At 38.3% G+C, this 19,797-nt stretch overlaps 4 protein-coding genes, 1 long non-coding RNA gene and 1 other non-coding gene across 6 annotated transcripts; 3 read left to right on the forward strand and 3 right to left on the reverse strand.

Moving 5' to 3' along the window:
• Nucleotides 1–136: 136 nt before the first annotated feature.
• On the reverse strand, nucleotides 137–1,037 carry OFP17 (ovate family protein 17). Its single transcript, XM_023678446.2, has one exon. The coding sequence runs from the start codon at nucleotides 780–782 to the stop codon at nucleotides 240–242; it is 543 nt and encodes a 180-aa protein (XP_023534214.2). The 5' UTR covers nucleotides 783–1,037; the 3' UTR covers nucleotides 137–239.
• A 733-nt stretch (nucleotides 1,038–1,770) lies between these two features.
• LOC111794702 (putative serine/threonine-protein kinase WNK4) lies at nucleotides 1,771–5,561 on the reverse strand. The gene is made up of 7 exons (XM_023676816.2): nucleotides 4,897–5,561; nucleotides 4,237–4,502; nucleotides 3,932–4,155; nucleotides 3,373–3,530; nucleotides 2,980–3,289; nucleotides 2,564–2,902; nucleotides 1,771–2,481 (listed from the first exon to the last, which is right to left on the reverse strand). Exons 1-7 carry the CDS (start codon nucleotides 4,960–4,962, stop codon nucleotides 1,955–1,957), a joined length of 1,890 nt encoding a protein of 629 aa, XP_023532584.2. The 5' UTR covers nucleotides 4,963–5,561; the 3' UTR covers nucleotides 1,771–1,954.
• A 2,870-nt stretch (nucleotides 5,562–8,431) lies between these two features.
• On the forward strand, nucleotides 8,432–11,548 carry LOC111794704 (uncharacterized). Its single transcript, XM_023676817.2, has 5 exons — nucleotides 8,432–9,663; nucleotides 9,827–10,275; nucleotides 10,700–10,881; nucleotides 11,091–11,157; nucleotides 11,241–11,548. Exons 1-5 carry the CDS (start codon nucleotides 8,724–8,726, stop codon nucleotides 11,280–11,282), a joined length of 1,680 nt encoding a protein of 559 aa, XP_023532585.2. The 5' UTR covers nucleotides 8,432–8,723; the 3' UTR covers nucleotides 11,283–11,548.
• A 385-nt stretch (nucleotides 11,549–11,933) lies between these two features.
• On the reverse strand, nucleotides 11,934–14,347 carry LOC111794705 (transcription factor RF2b). Its single transcript, XM_023676818.2, has 4 exons — nucleotides 13,680–14,347; nucleotides 12,953–13,085; nucleotides 12,659–12,743; nucleotides 11,934–12,576 (listed from the first exon to the last, which is right to left on the reverse strand). Exons 1-4 carry the CDS (start codon nucleotides 14,252–14,254, stop codon nucleotides 12,215–12,217), a joined length of 1,155 nt encoding a protein of 384 aa, XP_023532586.2. The 5' UTR covers nucleotides 14,255–14,347; the 3' UTR covers nucleotides 11,934–12,214.
• A 2,520-nt stretch (nucleotides 14,348–16,867) lies between these two features.
• LOC147792691 (uncharacterized) lies at nucleotides 16,868–18,132 on the forward strand. The gene is made up of 2 exons (XR_015421027.1): nucleotides 16,868–17,176; nucleotides 17,625–18,132. It is a non-coding gene; the product is annotated as an uncharacterized LOC147792691 (long non-coding RNA).
• On the forward strand, nucleotides 17,133–17,237 carry LOC111796295 (small nucleolar RNA snoR100). Its single transcript, XR_002815340.1, has one exon. It is a non-coding gene; the product is annotated as a small nucleolar RNA snoR100 (small nucleolar RNA).
• Nucleotides 18,133–19,797: the final 1,665 nt, after the last annotated feature.

Below are 19,797 nucleotides of genomic sequence, written 5' to 3' on the forward strand. Positions count from 1 at the left end.
ATGAATCTCGAGTATCGAAAAACTCTAAAAAAATTTAAAATGATAAAACTTTAAATACTGAAAATTTCGACGTTTACCGTGCACAACACTTCGAGACTTCAACCAACGATCAATTCGAGAATATCGACAAGCCATAAAAGTAAAAACACCACGAAATCATTATTACCACTGTTACATTGTTATTTCTCGATCTAACTTCGAATTTGAATGAATCAAATTTACGAACAAAAACACAAAATTTATGGTTTAATTGGGTAAGCTTCATTATCAGGAGAAAACAAATCCTTGCAAAGCTCTCCATAGAATCTACAAACCAAATCAACAAAAACAGGACACTTCAAATTCCTCCAACAATACAAAAGCTCTTCAACATCCATCAAGTCCCTCACTTTCCCTTCTTCAATGATCATCTCCACAAGATAATTCTCAAAGCTCCTACAAGCATCTTCCACCTCCTCGGCCGAGCTCGAACCCTTCGTCGTCTCCTCGACCTTCCTCCCCCTCAACGGGGACGGGAACAGAAGCTTCTCTCGAGATCCATCCAAACACCTTCCACCCCTCAACTCTCTAACTCTCTCCATCTTCCCTACTCCTCGTCGTAGCCACCAGAGCCACGACCAACGCTTTCGGGGCTTGGAGGCACGAGGATGAGGACGAGGACGAGGCCAAAGCGATCTTATCGACAAGGGCTTCCTGACCCGGAATTTGAAGACATGGAGGAGTTTCTTGCATGGTTTTGAAAGCTTGGATTTGAAGGAAACTAGAGCAGCTTCCACTTTCATTTTGGAATGATTTGGGTGAAGAGTGTGGGTGAAGGAATGGGTAATGGAGATGGGATTGTTTGTTAGCCAACTTTTGTAATAGAAGGGTTGTGCGGTTCACGTCGTTGCAAGTCAAGGAAAGTGCCATTCCATTAAACTTTAAGCTCTCTCTTTCTTGTCTCATTTACCTAATGTTTGTTCATAATACTTTACTCAATTAAATATTATGTACCTACCTCGATTATTATAATAGAGATAAAGCGTGAACCATATAAAATTGTGACAAATATTCGACTTTATAATATAAATCTATGCACCGAGTTTAATAAACTCATGGCTTGCAAGTTGTTGAAGTTATCATGATTTACGATGATGAATGAAGGAGAAACATAAGGAATCGTGAATATACTATGGTCTTAACGTCCTTACGAGGTCGTGATGAGTTTCACGTGCTCTAACCTTGGCTCACGTGCGGTTAAAAATATTGGCCACAATCTGGGCAGTACCATTGATATAAACCAAGGCATTAAACGTGTTGTTTACATTATTACAAGATGTTGCAATTCATGTCACATTAAAGAAAAATCAAGTTTCGTTTATTCTTAGAATGGTTACTACTTATGGGTAGACAGTAATTTAGAGATATGGTGTTTATTCGGTAGTGGTTAATTATGGTCATAAAATATGAAAGTTACAACTCTTGAAATGTCTCGTGCAATGTTAAAGACTTTTATTTTGAGGCACTTATGTAGTGATTCGAATCTCAATCAAGTGTTCAAGTGTTTTTAACCAGGTAATCCGACCTTAATTCTCTCATAGTAATTCCTTATCATTTAGCATATGGTATCAGGGTTTTCCCTTGTGTTGTCTGTCATTTGTCCTACCATCATAAATAAAATGTCATTTTAGTCCTTATACTTTTAGTTTTATTTCATTTTAGTCCTTATATTTTTCTTATATTTTTTAAATATTTAAATTTAATCCATGAATTAACAAAAAATAATAATAATAAAAAAGGAAGAAATATTATATTTATTGTTTATTGAAAAAGGTAAGCACTTTGATGTTGTAAGACAAGCACACACTTTACATACAAAAAACACGACCATTTATGTTTCATAATCACTCACTCAAATAACTCAACCTTAAACCTTCCCCAAAAGCTCCCACTATTTACATTTACCTCATTTTTTTCATGTTCTCTTCCAAACATCTTGCCTAGTATCACCATTTCTTCTCGTTCTCGTTACATTGCTACTTCGGTTCCCGATCGCTTGCCTACTCGACACCCTTTTGCTGCTCGAAGAAACCTCACAAGGCGCTTGAAAACCGATGCTTTCAACCGCTCCGACCGTCTTGAATAACCGTCTTCTATTCACTTCCTCGACCAACGAAAGATGCAACAATTGGCTGTGTACATCAACTAGTGACCTGTTTCTTGTTAATCTATGCCCATCTGTTCCTCCTCTCTTGTCCTTCCGACCAGACGCTGCTCCTTGAGACGCCCCGACCGCACATTGGCTCGTTTTGTACAAAACTCCACCCATGAAATCCTTGTTTTTCCGGTTCTCAATGGGACAAAATCTCGAGGAGTTGTGAATCTTATGTTGATCTGTTCGAATCGAACTAGTTTCGTACTCGTCGTTGCTGATGTAATTGAAGTTGGAGTACGTTCCTGATGTCGACGAGCATTGTGAACTGCTATCATCAAGGGTGTCATCTGCAAATAGTTTCGATTATGTAAAGCTAAACCACGCACGAGCACGAGTTTCATGTTGAGCTAATCGTTTGTAATCCCGTACCTGGGAACCAACTAAAACCATTTGGTATGTTTCGGTTTGTGCTCAGGGAGCCGATGAAGCCTAACAATGTAGCTTGAGACGACGAGGAGATAGAGTGGAAATTACGATGACACGAAACGTCGTCGTCGTCGTCTTCTGCATAGCTGAAGCTGAGACTATGGTTGGACAACTCACTTCTATTCCAGTTAGGAACCAGAGCTGATATCTCTCCTTCTATCATGTCTGCTATTTCAAAAGGCTCCCAATCAGAGATCTCTAACTCTTTCACCATCTCGATCGCCACGTCCAATGCCGTGTCGTTCACTATGTCGAACGGGAAATATATGTTCCTAAGCGAGCCTGCAAACATGTTGTTTGCATCAGGCTATGACTGTAAAAGATAAACATACTCCGACACGGAAGATCCGAAAAGTTACCATCTTTATCTGCAGTTTGAACTCTGAGAAAGAGGGTATCGTCTTCGTGGTTCAGCTTCCCCGTGATCGTCATCTTCGTCCTGCTTAAACCGTCACCCCAATGCAATTTCTCCATCTCTTTAGCATTCAAAAATGGCTTCTGGGTTTGCTTCCTCTCTTTTGATGAAGGTCTATCTCCATCAACCATGAGAAAAGGATCAGCCAACAGCTCCTTAGCAGACGCCCTCATCGATACCGGTACCAAGCATTTCTTGATGAATCTCTGCGCCTCGACATCGTGAATCTTGTACAATGCTGCTGGCAGCTTCCCCTGCATAAAGAAAATGAAGTGTAAATGTCGGATATTTGTTCGTTAACGACACCGACATCGAATCTCGACCTGTGTTCCCTTACCGACGTGACTTTCTTGTAGATCTGTGCGGGATTGGAACACTCGCTATATGGATACTCAGCAGTGAGCATCTCTAGAACACACATGCCAAATGAGTAGACATCAACTAGCTCATTGTAATCCTCCTCGTATAATTCAGGTGCCATAAACTCTGGCGTGCCTGCAAAAGAAACACGAAAGCTAGATTAGGATTCAGCAGACTAAGCCCACGGCTAGCAGATATTGTCCGCTTTGACCCGTTACGTATCATCATCAACCTCACGGTTTTAAAACGCGTCTACCAGGGAGAGGTTTTCACACCCTTATAAGGATGCCTCGTCATCGTTCCCCTCTCCAACCGATGTGGGATCTCACAATCCACCCCTCTTTAGGGTCCAGCGTCCTTGTTGGCACACCGCCTAGTGTCTGACTCTAATACCATTTGTAACAACCCAAGCCCACCGATAGCAGATATTGTCTGCTTTGGCTCATTACGCATCGCCATCAGCCTCACGGTTTTAAAACGCATCTACTAGGGAGAGATTTTCACACCCTTATAAGAATAACACAAAGGATCCGAACCTATAACACTATGAGCAGATTTGGAACCGTGGAGTATAGCAGCAAGCCCCAAGTCACCAATCTTGACTTGCCCAAGATGACCATTGACAAAGATATTGTCACACTTCAAATCTCGGTGTATTATCGGAGGATCGTGCTCGTGCAAATAAACGAGCCCCAACAGGATCTGGCGCGCCCAGCTCTTAATAGCTCTAATATCAACTTGGCTATATCTCTTCCCATATCTGCATAAGAATGAAGATTGTTAATCACCATCATATCAAACTAAAACGTCAACTATCCTACAAATATCGATCGAAACTCACTCTCTAAGCGTTCCAGAAGTAAAGAGTTCGGTAATAAAGTTAAAGGTTTTGTGATCAACATCAATCCATGAAGTGTAGAACTGCATGATGGATTCATGCTTAAGCGTGCTAAGTAAGTGAACCTCGGAATACAACCGCTGCAAATCCTCCGGTGATCGGAGAACCTCATTGAGTTTCACCCGACTCCACGCCACCTCTATTCCTAGAAACTCATCAATGGCTTTATACACTGTCTTCATGGCCCCTTTTCCCAACACTTCTTCAAACTATAATACAAGTTCATGTAAATATTAGCAAAGAACTCAACCAATAGTGCCATTCTTGCTGCAAATTTTCATTCAATCATTCAAATCAATTCATAAGTTGTTCTTAATTCAAGCTAAAACCCACTAAGCTTTCTTAATCACTTTAAAAAAAACAACACAACAAGAAAGCAGCTCAATCAATCATCATCAAGAACCTTAAAATATTCGAAACTCAAAAGCCATCAGAGAAGCTATAAATTAATCACCAAAACCAAAAGGGCAGCACCAGCAAGTTGAACATATAAAGAACAACCCCACATGTTATTAAACGATTAAACGATTAAACAAACAACAAAAGCTACGTCACAGAAAGTATTAATTAAAAACAAGTCAATAAGAGGGGGAAAGGACTTACACGGCCGTAACGACTAGTCGGATCGGTCTCAACATACCCATATTCCGATTTGGAATTCTTGAACATGATTGACGAACAAATCAAGGGCTTAATAGAGAGATAAGAACAGAAAAACAGGGGAACGAGAAAACAATAAGAATCAAATCGGCGGCAGCCGTGGCGGCGGAGGAGGAGGGGGATAAACTAAATGCGCGCCTTCCCGTCGTGATTTTCGTTTGAAAAGTGACGGAATAAAACCCAAAAGAGCCTTGAATAGTCAATCCTAAGCATAATCCATCCCATCTCCACCGCCGTGCTCGACCGTTCCAGTTCTGTATGTATAAAACCCACCAACACTCTGTTCTTCGGTGGGCTCTGTTTGGAAATTGGGGAAAATGAAATTAAAACGCAAAATGAAGATCAAATCAAGAAATTAAAGAGAACCCAGATGAGTAAATTGGTTAATGATTATTGGGTCGTTTCAGAAATCTGGAAAAACAGTAAAGAACTTGAAGAACTCATCGGCCATGTTTGGATGAAAGCATATTCAACTGAGAAATGAGAAAGAACCAAGAAGGAACGGCGAAAACAGAGATGGAGAATTTGGAAACGGAAATGGGAAGAAGAAAAAGAATATAAAGAATGAAATAAAAAAGTGGGAATCGTTCAAAATGCGTAGTTTATTCCATTTCTGCGGGTCATCATAATATACAGACAAGAGAGGTATTGGATGAAGACGGGGATGAAACGGCAACGGAACTCACACATCCAGTGAATGAGACCCCGAGGGTGGGCCCCACTTTAATTTGTTCGAATAATACAAATTGTTAACTAATTTTAATATTTAAAATTTTATAAACTAATATTTAACTTTATTAATTTTATAATTTATTTTTTTTAACAAAAAAAACATATTTATTTTTTTTATTAAAAATGTAAGGATTAGAATTTAAAATTTTAACGATTTGGTAGGTAACACGAACTTTTAATTTCCTAATCGATAATTTAGTTCGGTTAAATTATATAAAATTAAAGCTAAATTGAAATAAAACTACACAAATGAATTATTAAATATGGAACGACCGCTAGGGTTGACTTAAGGATTAAGTCTCTAAACTTTAAATTTTATATTTATTTAATTTATAAATTTTAAAAAAACATTCAATTTTGTATCGGATAAATATTATTTTGGCTCATAAAATTAAAATTTAAAATTTTCACGATCAAAATTAAATTTGAAAATTTAAAAATTAATAATTAATGAAAGAAAAAAAAAAAAAAAAAACTTCAAGCTGTGGCGGCTATCAAGGTGACATGGCACCACGAAACGACGTAGTATTTGTGACAGTGAAAATGACGTTCACAAAGGAGAAAAGTCGTCAACATAATTGATCAGTGAGGTAAAGCCGAATGTGAGACTTGAGACACACCCACAAGCCAGAAGCCACTACGAACTCTGAGACGAAGTTGTTGACGTGATCGAGAACTTCGATGACGTAATCAAAATCGAGACTGAAGATATTTTGAAGCTAGAAGCATTATATGAGCTCCCTTTACCGTACATATGATGTTTATTGTGAGGAGAGTAGGGTCGTTAACTTTTCACAGTCAGCCGCTTGGAGTTTTAAATGTTTGTATATATCTATTTATATTAAATGTATGATAATAACCTAAACGTTGACACGTACAGTTTAATCTTTAATAACCTTTAAAATCAAAGTAAATTAATTTATGGCGAAAATTATTTTAGATAGCTGACTTTAAAATATCTAGTAGACCATACCGCCTAAGTTTTGTTTTGACTTTAGAACAATTAATAAGAGGTGGATTATTCGATAAAATTGACTTTGGTTTTGGCAGGTTTGTTTTGACTTTTCTATATGTTTCCATGTCGGTCACCATAGCAGCCTTGAATTTTAACTAAGAGTAAAAGGTTTAAATCTCAGACTTAATTAAAAATTTATATATTTTGATTAAATTATTACTCAATTTGGATCGACAAGCAATTCTATTTGAATTCTCGTCCTGATCTCCGTAAAAATAAATGAGAAATTTTGCACGGAAGGGATGGTGACGGGGAAGGCTTCCCCATCTCCGTCCCGGGTACATCTCTAAATACAACATTAGTAGTATAGTTAATCGTCTAATGGTTAATATGAATAAAAAATCATTAATTAAATAATTTAAATAATTAATTTTATATTTAATCAATTAGATTTATAAAAACATATTTGATAATAAGAGAAGTGTTGATGAACCCATTTAATCGTCTGCGATTTTGATTTAAAAAACTATTTTACCATAATTGAAGATGAATGTGATGAACCCAAATCATCACGCTTAAAAAGAAATTTGCACCAGCCGGGAATCAAACCCGAGTCTTTACCGTGGCAGGGTACTATTCTACCATTAGACCACTGGTGCTTTTAATTCAGAAGTCGAGAAAAATATCTCAGCATAACCGAAGATCGGACGAGTGTGATGAACCCAAATCATTGATTAAAAAAGTAATCTGCACTAGCTGGGAATTGAACCCAAGTCTGTACCAGAGGCAGAGTACTATTCTACCACTAGACCACTAATGCTTTTGTTTTAAAAATCAAGAAAAATATTTCGAGAATACCAAACTTCAACATCATATTGCTCATTTATTCAGGATAGCTCTGGTTCTAGTTGTGGTTGAAACTCTATAACAAATAAATTACATTTGGTATGCATATGAGTAGCATTTTTCTCACTTTCGTCTGTGATTTCGTGTCAGGAATGTCCTAATTATTCAAGTTTTTCTTTAGTAATTTCCAGCCGTCCAAAAGAAATCTTCGAAAAATGGAGCAATAAAAATCATAAATAAAATCAGATGAGAAGATCATAGTAGAGACAAGGTCCTCTAAGGTTGATCGAAACTAGTAACATCTAAAAGAATATCATTTTGTCCATAAAAAATACCGTTGATGGTCCATGTTACCTATTCCTCGCTTCTTAAGAGTTGAGACTATCCCCACATACCAACACGAGTCATTCCAGCATGTTTTGTTATTATTCACATGCATCAGATAAAAGTGGTTTTTATAGTTTAGTTAGTTAGAGCACTTGCAACTATATATAGCCAAGCCCGACAACCAACCACTCTCCACACAAAGCACGCAACCCTAGTTATCCAACATACATGTGGTTCTTGCTTGCCTCGGGCTTTGTGCACCGTGAAGAAAGTGACTAGCTCTGGGGCTTGACTATATATTGGGCTTGGGCTATATCGGGAAAGTCGAGTGTATTACCTTAAATTTTGACAACGGTTCGACTCCGTGTATGGGGAAGAAAATTACTTGTGAAATCTGCGTACCATATTTTAAGGATGAGCAAAACATTGAAGAAAAGATTTAAAAATAAGATCGAGAAGTCGACGCTCCTCGAGTTCATTCTAAAAAAACGACGATCTCAAGAAAAAGATGAACAAAATAGATCTAAAACGTTGGAGAATCAAGCTGAAAGAGCAATTTCTAGTGCATTTGGATCAAATTCCAAAGTATAATAACTTCAAAGAAAAGGGAAAAATAAAAACAAATATTTTTATTCAGCCTATTTTTTTCTCCCGCTCCAGACGACATAACATCCGATTCGTTCGTGAAGATCTTGCGAATTCAAAATTTGCGCTCTCTCTGTCTCCGGCGTCCGCTGGTTTGTCGTCTTTACATTTATCATCATCGTCATCTCTTATTCGCCATCATAACATTCGAGAAAATCTCCAATTTCTGGTAATCTCAGTTCCCGCATTTTGTTTTTGAGGTGTGATTCTGTTCGCAGTTAGGGTTTTTTCTTCCGTATTTTCTGTCTTGGATTCTATTTTGACCATGGACAAGGACGTTTGCCGATGGATTATCGAGTTCATACTCCGGAGTTCAATGAACGATCACTTGCTGAAGAGAACTCTTGCGGTTATGCCCTTTCCGGACAACGATTTTCGCCTGAAGAAGACGGTTCTATTACGGGCCATTGAGAGCGAAAGATCAGAAGCTGTAGTAACAGAGAAAGTACTCGCGATTTTCGAGATGATTGAGCAGTTGGACAAGACTGAAGGCCTTGCAATGATGGATTCAATGAAATCTGCTTATTGTGCCGTGGCAGTGGAGTGCACGGTCAAGTACTTGGCGGTGGAAGGCATGAAGAACAATGGAAAGTATTTTGATACAGTGAGTAGGATTTGGAGAGGGAGAGTGATGGAATTGAAGAGGTCGGGAAGGAGTGAATTGGTTTCACGTGAATTGGAAGAATGGAAGGATGAAGTAGAAGCGGCACTCTGGGATAAGACTGTCTGGAAGAAACTGGTGAATATGAATACTAGATATGAAGCTTTGAAACTGATAGGAGATTATCTGGGTGAGGCTTGGGGTGTTCTTGGCCCCTCATTCCTAGAATTATCTGCTTCTTTGATGGATAACAGGACGAGGAATGAAATGCAGTCTGTTCAATTGGAGCAGGTAATAGACAAAACTGCTGTTGTGAGTGAAGATGTTGGTGGGACTGGTGGGATTGAATTGCCCTCCCAAACTGAAAAACATGCGAGACCGGAGCATCAGGGGAGCGTGCCAGTCCTTACCCGAGCTGAAACAAAGAGAAACAATGTGGTAGATATGAATCAGGATTCGGGTGTGAACGACGATTCTAAACGATCGTCCACTGTTGAAATGAACACTGAGAGAGTTCAAGAGTTGCCTACAGAAACAACGGAAGGGCAAGAATCAATTGAGAAGGAAGTTACAGTGTTGCAGGATCCAAGTCCAAACTGCCGCAGTAATGATATGCATATCCACTCTGTTATAGTTTGATGATAAATGCTAGCTTATATCTTTATAACTCTATTATGTTTTTATTCAAATTAAGATTTTTGTTATCTTTAATTTTGAAATCTTAGGTTTAAGCATCTTCAATCTAGTTATTTGTTTTGTGTACTCAGAAAATTTGAAGACTTCTGTCTTGCCAAGATGCAAATCCCTTGCATCCCATAAGCGTGTTAGAGGAGGGGCTAAAATTGGTCATCTTGAGGACTTGGAGAATGACAGTTCATCTGGAAAGTCTACTTGCCTACAAACTCCAGAATTTGATCGGGTACGAGAAGCGCTTAAAACCAGCTCTTTAGAGTTGCAAGCATTGGTGAAAGATCCACTTCCTGATGCATTACGCATTGCGCAATCTGTAGCTCAAGATCTTGCTAAAAAGAATAAAACTCCTGAGCATTCTTTGGAGGACCAAAACGATGCAGTTGCTGCGAATCCAGCCATTAACAAGGGTAATATGCCTCTTCAATCCATGAATACAGCTTTCAACAATCCATGCCATGGCCATCAGACAATTGTTCCACGACCTAGTATAATGGAACGCAACAGTTCGGCTTGTACATATGAGGTAATGTAAGGCATGTTTGATGCCATGCTAGCATGCCTTTTCTGCTTTCTGTTATAGTTGCACGAATTGTGCGATGTCAAATATTTTATGTTTTCAAGATTATCATTGCTAGGAGGAATGTTGTTGAGTCACAACAAAATGCTGGAGCATCCTCTTTTGGGTTAATATTTGGTGTTGTCAACCATTTCCATTTTAATCAAGAATTTTATCATGGTTGCACCATTAATGCTATGTTATATTATGGTTTTATGCTTCATGTCTACGTACCCTTGAAAATCCTTTGGTGGGGAATGAAATATTGATCTTCTTTACTGATGTTGCCTCCCTCATAACTGAGGGACTTATTCTATATGCGTAATTATTTTTATTTACTTTCAAGTTAAATTTTTTCTATTGCAAGTTTTTTTTCTTCTTTTTGTTGCAGTGGAATGATTCAATAGATGGTTCTCCGGAAAGAAATCGAGCTAGCCGACTTCACCTACCTAGTCCCAAGAGAAAGGTCATTTCTCCCTTGAAGAAGTATGAAGAAAACAGACTGGTTTGGAGAAGGAAGTGTAAGAGGTGGAGCTTGCTTGAAGAAGATACCTTAAGAACTGCTGTGCAAAGGTATGTGGCTATGTGCCTTCAACTGTTACTATTTTTGTCTGTTTATATAGGGATAAATAAAAAGAGATTTGAGTGTTTCCCTCACTCGAACATACACACATCACTCGAGCCCGCATTATTTAGTTAAAAACTTGAAATTATATGATGGTTGATGTTTTGTTAGCTTATTGTCTCTTCACTTAATGGTCTTGTTTGTGTTGGTAATATAGGTTTGGTAAAGGAAATTGGAAGCTCATCTTAAATAGCTATCGTGAAATATTTGATGATAGAACAGAGGTAACCAATTTCACAATGATCTTACATGTTGTCTTTTGAGTATCCATGCCGTTTTGTAAGACGTTTTTGGGTTGTTGTCTCAGGTTGATTTGAAGGATAAGTGGAGAAACATGACCCGATACTAATGTATTTGCGTGTCTCGATCCAAACTCGTGTGTTGTAGAGATTGACCTCTAGAAGTTGAATTACATGGCCCCCCCTTGTATTTTGATTGTAATATAGAAAAATCGAAAATGTCAACGGGAACGGAATTTTCGGAGTTGATCTACGTATTTGGTCGTTGTTTAAATGTTGCATTGAGCAGCCGAATGAGCAAGCTGATTTTTGTTCCAGTAGCAATGGTTGAACGAGCACCGTTTTAGTATGTAAGATTTCTTTTCCACTTCCCACATGATCATCCCTGCTTCTGAACCCTATTTTGATTTGTGTTTCAACAGGTTTGCCACACTTCTGCTCAACAAATTTGGTGAAGGTAAACATATTTTCTCCTTTTTCATTTATGAACACTGCTGAGATTGTGCTCTGGTCCTGATTTCTATTCATTGCTGCATCTGCATTCATCTTCATTAGTAGTTGTTCACACATCTGAAAACGTTCATTAATACGTTGAACTTTTAATGCATACCTCGATGCATACCTACGACGAAGTTTTCGTTGAAGACTTAGGCTTAGATTAGAGAGTTTCTCAAAACAAATTTCAGACACTAGGATAGACTCAGTATGTCATTTAGCTCATTCAAGCCAGAAAAAGAAAAAAAAAACATGATTGCCCGACATGAACACAACATGTTTCATTCCAACAAAGCTTTCAGGCACCTCATGAACATAACAACAAGGCTTCATATGCCAAAACAAACATTTCAACGAAACCCATTTGAAGAATCCTCCTAAGAATGTAAAAGAAAAGAGTTGGTACTTAAATACAAATCAAATGAATGCTATTGAAGTGGAGGAGAAACTTCTCTAAATAATCGGAGGTCGATCTATAAACAATAAACTAAATAGCATGAATCATCAACAAGTCAGTTGGGTCAAGCGTCAGGAGCCAGTATTTGCATCAAAAAGTTGTACTGCTCTCACTTGCAGAGATTGAGGGGACCTCAGATTTCACTAGCGACGATCCTTTACTACTGATGTCTAGACCCTGTAATCGGCCGAGAGGGTCGCTCTGCAGAACCTCCGATAGAGAATGAGAATCTGATGGATGCATAGGGTGGCTAGACATGTTAGATGGGGAATGGCTATATGGTGGCATTTGCATATTCTGAGGACCTGCTGGTTGCTGTGAAACTTGAACAAAAGACGATGGGGCATATGCCATGTGATGCATTCCCAAGTTAAAAGACTCGGAAGGGCTCATCATTTCCCCGGTAGCGAATTTAAGCCTCTCGACTTCCTTCTTTAATGCATCGTTTAGAGCTGCACACAGTTCAGGACAATTTCAAACAAGACTGAGATAGTAACATATGTTCAAACCTAAGTACTGAAGTATAATCCTCACCATCACGCAATTGCGCTTGTTGCTCCATAGCTTGTAACCGAAGCTTAAGCTCTGTATTCTCGTTACTGAGACCCCTTGTATCTCGCTGTGATGACAAGTCTTAATTAGATCATAGTTCCAAGTCCATTGTCAGTTAACGTGAATATGATGAAGAGATAAAATCGCGGAACGATATCAAAATTTGTAATCAGTTAGAAAATAGCAACTCTCCCCTTCCAACAAAGAATATAAGGTTCAATCAGAGTGAAAATTTGTGGAAAAATGCAAGCTTAGGTTATATTGAAAGACAAAAACCTGGAACAAAGTCAATTGGGCTGATAGAGTAGTTGCTTCTGTTTGAAGGGTCTGCACCTTGCGCTCCAACTCTTGTATATACCGTGCCTTCCTCTCTTTTGAGCGAGCAGCAGACTGTCGATTTGCTAATATCCTACACATATCAGCAAGAACATGAGAAAGAGGTTCCCAGGAAATCCAAAACCTTAATCTGAAACTGAAATCATTGTGCATATCGAGATGATGCCGATTACAGGACGATGAATTCGTCGTCTTTCACCGCTAATATCTCTCTGAATAGTTTGAATGTTGATGCCAAAGATTTGATTCTAAACTAATTTTATATATGAGCATCTGGACGTCCAAAATGGAGCTCTACTCAGATCACGGATTGATTCTAAACAAATGATGCAAGTAATTCTGGATCTGGCAATTCAAACCAAACATTCAAATGCAAGAATCGAAAAATAGAATCAGATCACTAAAGATGAAAACTATGATTATGAAGTTGAATCAGTCTTGGATTATGAGTAGCAGAAGACTAGGATTATTCGAATAAGAACACTACCAGAGAAATGATTGAAAATAAGAACTCAAAACCATTCGAAATGGCGATAATTCAGCAGAGGAAACTGATGCAGAGCAAGAATTGAACAAAAATGGATCCAAAGTAAAGCAATCACTCAGAAGTCACTGGTTCTAAGCTCAGCCAGAAAGCATAATTAATAGAAATGGAATGAAGAAAAACCTCTTGGCGCGTTTGGGGTCACTGCTCCAAAGCTCAGCCAATTTATCAGGAGGCATAGCTTTCTTCGCTTCCATAACCTCCCCAAACATACTCGATGAGGACGTCGTTCCATCCACCGATAAGCTATGTCGATGCCTTGGCTTCGGAGTCTTCTCCCCCTCACTACCACCGGCGCCTTCACTTCCGCCATTGGCATTTTGATCCACGAAATTCCCTCCTCCATTACCTCCAAGCTTCTTCACATCAATGTAGGTCGAAAACAGATCATCCTCCGATCCGATCTCCTCCAGACTAGCCGTTGACGAACCGCCGTTGAACGGATCCGAACCGGAGAGATCCATAATGTCCTCCGTCAATCGGAAGCTAACTTCCGAATGAGCCCTCCGATGATGTGAACCACCTCTAGGCACAAACGAGGCATTACCAGCATTCGCATTGGCAAACATGGAGGAGGAAGCCGTCGCGTTCACCACCGGCGGCGGTTTATGAGTCTTCGGCGGCGGTGCAACATCGAAGGGAGGAATTTGATTGGAATTGGGAGTGTGGATAGGGTTTGAAGACGCTGGATCTTGCATTTCCTTTGGCCCCAAATTCTAGGGCTGTCTTTCTCTCTCCCTCTCTCTCTCTCTCTCTCAACTTCTCTCGAAGATCTCCTTGTCTGAGGCATGTGCTTGGGATTCATCTTCATGGGAGAATTAATTAAAACTTTATTTATTTATTTATTTATTTTAATTGTTCTCCGTTCATGTTTGAGACTGATAAAACCGGAAAAGCTTCCTCAAACCAACCGTCATTTTTTAATTCAAGTTTTCCTTATATTATCTTCCCCATTTTCCCTTTTTTGCCCTTAACAATTTTACTAAATTACCAAACAATCTCTATCTACCCTCGTTTTCTAAAACCTTCTTCTTAAATCGAGGCAGACTCGAGCATACGTCACTTGGCCGTAAGCGACGTAAGAACGAATTGACTTAGCTCACTTGTTGGAAAGTTAGTGCCGCACAATTGCAAGTTCGCTGCCATCAAAAGTGCGATTGTGACAAGTCGAAGAAGTGGCAAAATAAGCCTGCTTACAAGAGTGTTGGCTGAATTTGACTTCAAATTTAAACACAAGGCAAGAAAGAGTAACCAAACAGCCGACATGCTGAGTCAGAAGGGCGAACATGCGGCCTTGTGCATGTTAACCCATATTCACTCAAGTAAGATCGATGGATCGATGCGTGACATCATCATAGAACATTTACATAAAGACCCATCGACCAAAGCCGTCGTTGAACTAGCCAAAACTTGGAAGACACCACAGTTTTTGGTCGAGGGAGACCTTCTAATGACAAAGGGAAACAGATTATACGTTCCAAGAACTGATGAAGAAGCTCATTCAGGAATGTCATGATACTTTATGGGTCGGACTCCCTGGGTGACAACGAACTTATACCTTAATCGAAAAAGGTATATATATATATATATAATTGCCTTTCTAAGAAAAATATTAAAAAAACAAATGAACTTTTTTTATAATGATTGGATTCATAGTACTTCTCTCCACACGGTTCACACACATGCACATAGACCCATTAAGTAGACTTATTAACGTGCCCCCTAAACTTGACTATGTGATAACGTAAAGCTCACACTGTTTTAGAAAGAAAAATACACGAGTAATATCGTGAATGTACATGTTCGTGCAATATATAACTAGAGAGGTAATCATGCTACACAAGCGTATAACAATGTAAGGTAAGTCACTAGAGTGATACGGTGCACAAACATTTGCCTACATTTCATGACTTTATCCTTTCACGTGGATTCATAATCATGGTCTTTCCATCACATTCTTGTTTATATTGTCGCATATAGCATGTGCATATTCATATAAAGTCATGATTGATCATGCATGAGTGCACATATAAAATCATTTAATTCAATACCACGTAGCGTTAATCCACTGGGTGCATGCCATTTATATATCAAACAATCTATTTAACCTAGTTCTTAGGCATTCGAATCGTATGTACACAGACATGGATAAGCTTAATTTGACTATTTTTATACTTTTATGAACTAACCGAAGCTTAATTCAATCCTATCGAAGTCTAATTTCACTTATGACATTTAAAGGGGGCCTTCCCCGGGCGTCGAATAGTCAACTCAGAACTGGTACAGATAAGGGGAATCCGACTGTTTAATTAAAACAAAGCATTGCGATGGTCCCTATGGATGCTAACGCAATGTGATTTCTGCCAAGTGCTCTGAATGTCAAAGTGAAGAAATTCAACTAAGCGTGGGTAAACAGTGGGAGTAACTACAATTATCTAAATATCTTAAATCAGCCCTAATTAGCGAGAAACATTACTGAACCAGCTAAAACATGAGGTAAACTGGCTTGGATAACTTCTAAACGGGCTTAATTTGGTCTAAAATGCATTAAACCTACCAAAGTAGCCAAAAATACCCTAAATCAAAATGACAGTTGGAACGTAATTGAAGTTGAACGAGATGATGAGCTGATGGAGCCACACATGCATTTACGCTCAAGAGTGATGAACGATCATCGAATTTGCAAACAAAATTGAATGGAGGTCGACGATTCTAACAATGTTTAGGAGTGTTTAAGCAACTTTGTTGATAAGACAACCCTAATCCTCATCCCAACGATCAAAGCTTTTGTTTAAGTAATAATCCTTGAATCGAAGTAATTAACACCTCCTTATATAAAATTCAGATCAACTAAGAGATAAGACTAGAATTGGATTACAATCGAACTTGATCAAAACTTGATTGAATGGCTCGGGTGCAATTCTATCACAAGAATTGCTTGAAACTTAGAAATGGATGCTCGAATGTCTTAGGGAAATGTTACAATTTGAGATCAGATCTGAATTACATTCATCCACGAATCTTATTTTTACGTAACATATTGTGGGTATTTATAGTCTCCCGACAAAATAAGTTTGTGACCGGGATTTATAGGCGATCCCCTTTGATCTTCACAAAAGACAAAGTCAAATTTACCATTTGACCCTTACCTATTTTAAGATATTAAATATTTTTTACATTTTTTCTTATCATTTGTTCTCTATAAGCCCAATATCGGCCCATTACAGTTATTTATGGGCTTTCTCTCCCATATTCTTCTTAGCGAAGCATGATTGGAAACCCTAAAATTTCTCTATAAAAGAACCGCTATCGATTCTTTTCATGGATCAATCCATTCCGCAACGTTTCTTATTTGTTCTGAATATTACGCGGTTTTGTTCTTAGGTTCCTTATAGGGTTTCTCGCTTACATTTTGTGATTTATATTTTATCTTCTCAATAGCATTCGTTAGTTTTAAATCTCACGCAGTTGTAGATGTAGCTTGAATCGATTGAATGTTCTTTTGAGTGGGAAAACGAATCGAATGAGAAATGAGAGATTGATCTGTGTACAATAAGCCGATGCTCTGGAATAATGGAATGAAGGAAGCATGGTAGTGTGCACAGAAATCGAATCCACAGGTCAACATGTCTGCTCCCTCTGATATTCTCTGATTTGGGGGCCTGGTTTAGACCTACATTTTATTCTCTCCTCTCCATCTCTCCTTTCTTTTTCCTCTTTTCACTCATTGTTCGTTAATTTTTAGGGGAAAAGTCGATGCTAATTGATTTAGGTTTCTGGATTATATTAGAAATTAGCTGGAAAGGCAATTGTTCTCGAGTATATAGTGGATGATGGAGGATATTTCTTTTTATCTCGTTTGTCTCGGATCAATTGATCCTGAATGTTAGTTACTGTGGCATTTGGATTATACAGATTTGATGTGTTTGTGACTACAGATTTGATATGATTTCAAGCATCTTCCTCCTGCAAGCGTCTTTGGAACTATTTCTTTTGATTTCAAGTGATCTGATAGGATTTGGAACTATTTCTTTGGATTATACAGATTTGATGTGTTTGTGATTACAGATTTGATATGATTTCAAGCATCTTCCTGAATCTTCCTGCAAGCGTCTTTGGAACTATTTCTTTTGATTTCAAGTGATCTGATAGGATTTGGAACTATTTCTTTGGATTATACAGATTTGATGTGTTTGTGACTACAGATTTGATATGATTTCAAGCATCTTCCTGAATCTTCCTGCAAGCGTCTTTGGAACTATTTCTTTTGATTTCAAGTGATCTGATAGGATTTGGTTGCTTAGGCTATCAAGCTTCTTCGTGAATCATCCTGCCATTGGTCTTGGAACAATTTGTTTTGATTTCAAGTAGTCTGATAAGATTTGGTAGTTTTAAGAGCATAAGTTATTTGGTCATTTAGGCTTTTGTTGGACATGGAAGAATTAGTCATGGAAACATTGTTTGAAATTTTTTGTATGATAATAATTTAGTACATATCAAATAGCTGAATCACGTAATTTGTAAACTAGAATCTAATATGTGTTACTTAATCAAATGAATTTTCAAATTGAGTTTATTGTTTGGTAAACTAACAAAATTATATATATTTTTAATTGATTGTCTTTGTCTAAATGCTTTATTGGCGATTAAACATATTTGTGTGACAATCTGCATTAATTAAAATTATTATAATTATCATAGAGTTGGCTAATCTAGATCAAGATATAATCTTGATAAGGACATGTTAGATAACCAAAAACACGATCAATTTAAACCTAAAACCTAATCCGATTTAATTTTATAAATTTATTAAACACAAAATTAAAATATAAAATTTTAGTTCTAGAAGATGAAGATGTGAACCATTGTCAAAGACTGTCAAACCATCGGGAGACCTGATAGACTATTTTGGGCCTTCGGCGTCCCTGGAAGATGAAAGTTAACTCTTTGGCCAACAGCAATTGGTTGGTTCATCGAGCTAAGACTTGATGCTTGTTTAGATTGTGTTGTTTGATGTTAGATCGACTCTCTGTATGATGGACCCATCATATGGCAGGACGTGGATCATGCAGGTGTTCGGTGGTTACTATCTTTGAATGCTAATTATCGTGAAGCCTACATAGTGTGTATAACAAGTTTGAACCTCCAAAGCCTATAGTGTGTATAATGAGAGTCTACTGGTAGATTGTTTAATAGATATATTTATACTCCTTTTTACATCTTTTTATGAACGTAGCATGCATAAATACATGTTTTTTTATTTCATTCTCGATTTATTGGGGCTTGATTGTCAAACCTTAGCATGTATAAATTGAGGCTTAGACATTTCTAGATTGTACCTTGTATACTATACTATTATGCTTTGCTATTGTTGGTACGTTTATTATGTTGTAATGGTAGATGAGATATTTGTGTATTTGTGCTTCAGTTGCTTTATGGATGTTATTGTCCCGTTGAGCATGTGTGGCTGGATGCATAGTTGTACATTAACTCCAGGTGGATTAACTTGTGATTCTTTTCGATAAAGAATAATGAGTAGGATCGACTTAAGTCTAGGGTGATTATGTTAGGTTGACTATGTCGTGAGTTAGGATGGAATGCCTCCAGAAATTTGAGTGCAATGGAATTTTGAGAGATGACCAGAGGGTGAGACCCTAGAGCTCCTAACCACAACATACTCGAGGAGTTGAAATTGATGAAGATGGAGATGTGAACCCCTGTTAAGACCGTCAAACCACCCTGGAGACCTAGTAGACCACCTCAGCATCCCTAGAAGATGAAAGTAAACTCTTTGGCCGATAGCAGCCGGTTTGGTGTCCGAGGAGCTTCCACTCCCTTTCCACTCTAGTACAGTATCGTTGAGCTAGACATGAAGCTGGTTAGGGTTGTGTTACTTAGTGGTACGACCCTCTGCACGATGGACCCATCATATGATAGGACGTGGATCATGCAAGTAATCAGTGGTAGCGCTCCCCAACCTTGGACAACTTTAGGGCCTGTGGGACGAATTTGCCAGCTAACTCGTCCATGGATGATGAGCAGGCTAGCACTCACGATGATGTTCCCTACTTAGTACAGAGTTATTTGGGGTAGCGCCTCATCTTCAGATGCTAGTTACCGCGAAGGCTAAATTTTCTTCATAGGACTATGTATAACAAGTTTGAACCTCTAGAGCCTAGAGTAAAGCTAGGGGTACCCTGCGAGGTTAAGATGCCATGAGAGTTTACTAATAAATTGTTTA

The sequence above is a fragment of the Cucurbita pepo genome, chromosome 5 (genome assembly GCF_057944985.1).
Source record: "Cucurbita pepo subsp. pepo isolate OVF chromosome 5, ASM5794498v1, whole genome shotgun sequence".
Lineage (NCBI taxonomy): Eukaryota > Viridiplantae > Streptophyta > Magnoliopsida > Cucurbitales > Cucurbitaceae > Cucurbita > Cucurbita pepo.

Excerpts from the sequence above, each read along its gene's own strand:
- OFP17 (XM_023678446.2), bottom strand. The coding sequence starts at position 782 with ATGAAAGTGGAAGCTGCTCTAGTTTCCTTCAAATCCAAGCTTTCAAAA.
- LOC111794702 (XM_023676816.2), bottom strand. The coding sequence starts at position 4,962 with ATGTTCAAGAATTCCAAATCGGAATATGGGTATGTTGAGACCGATCCG. Across the intron at positions 3,531-3,931 it reads ATCTGCTCATAGTGTTATAG|GCACGCCAGAGTTTATGGCA; the intron begins GTTCGGATCCTT and ends TTTCTTTTGCAG. Across the intron at positions 2,903-2,979 it reads TCAAACTGCAGATAAAGATG|GCTCGCTTAGGAACATATAT; the intron begins GTAACTTTTCGG and ends ACATGTTTGCAG.
- LOC111794704 (XM_023676817.2), top strand. The coding sequence starts at position 8,724 with ATGGACAAGGACGTTTGCCGATGGATTATCGAGTTCATACTCCGGAGT. Across the intron at positions 9,664-9,826 it reads TCCAAGTCCAAACTGCCGCA|AAAATTTGAAGACTTCTGTC; the intron begins GTAATGATATGC and ends TTGTGTACTCAG. Across the intron at positions 11,158-11,240 it reads TATTTGATGATAGAACAGAG|GTTGATTTGAAGGATAAGTG; the intron begins GTAACCAATTTC and ends TTGTTGTCTCAG.
- LOC111794705 (XM_023676818.2), bottom strand. The coding sequence starts at position 14,254 with ATGCAAGATCCAGCGTCTTCAAACCCTATCCACACTCCCAATTCCAAT. Across the intron at positions 12,744-12,952 it reads CCCAATTGACTTTGTTCCAG|CGAGATACAAGGGGTCTCAG; the intron begins GTTTTTGTCTTT and ends TTGTCATCACAG. Across the intron at positions 12,577-12,658 it reads ACAAGCGCAATTGCGTGATG|CTCTAAACGATGCATTAAAG; the intron begins GTGAGGATTATA and ends AACTGTGTGCAG.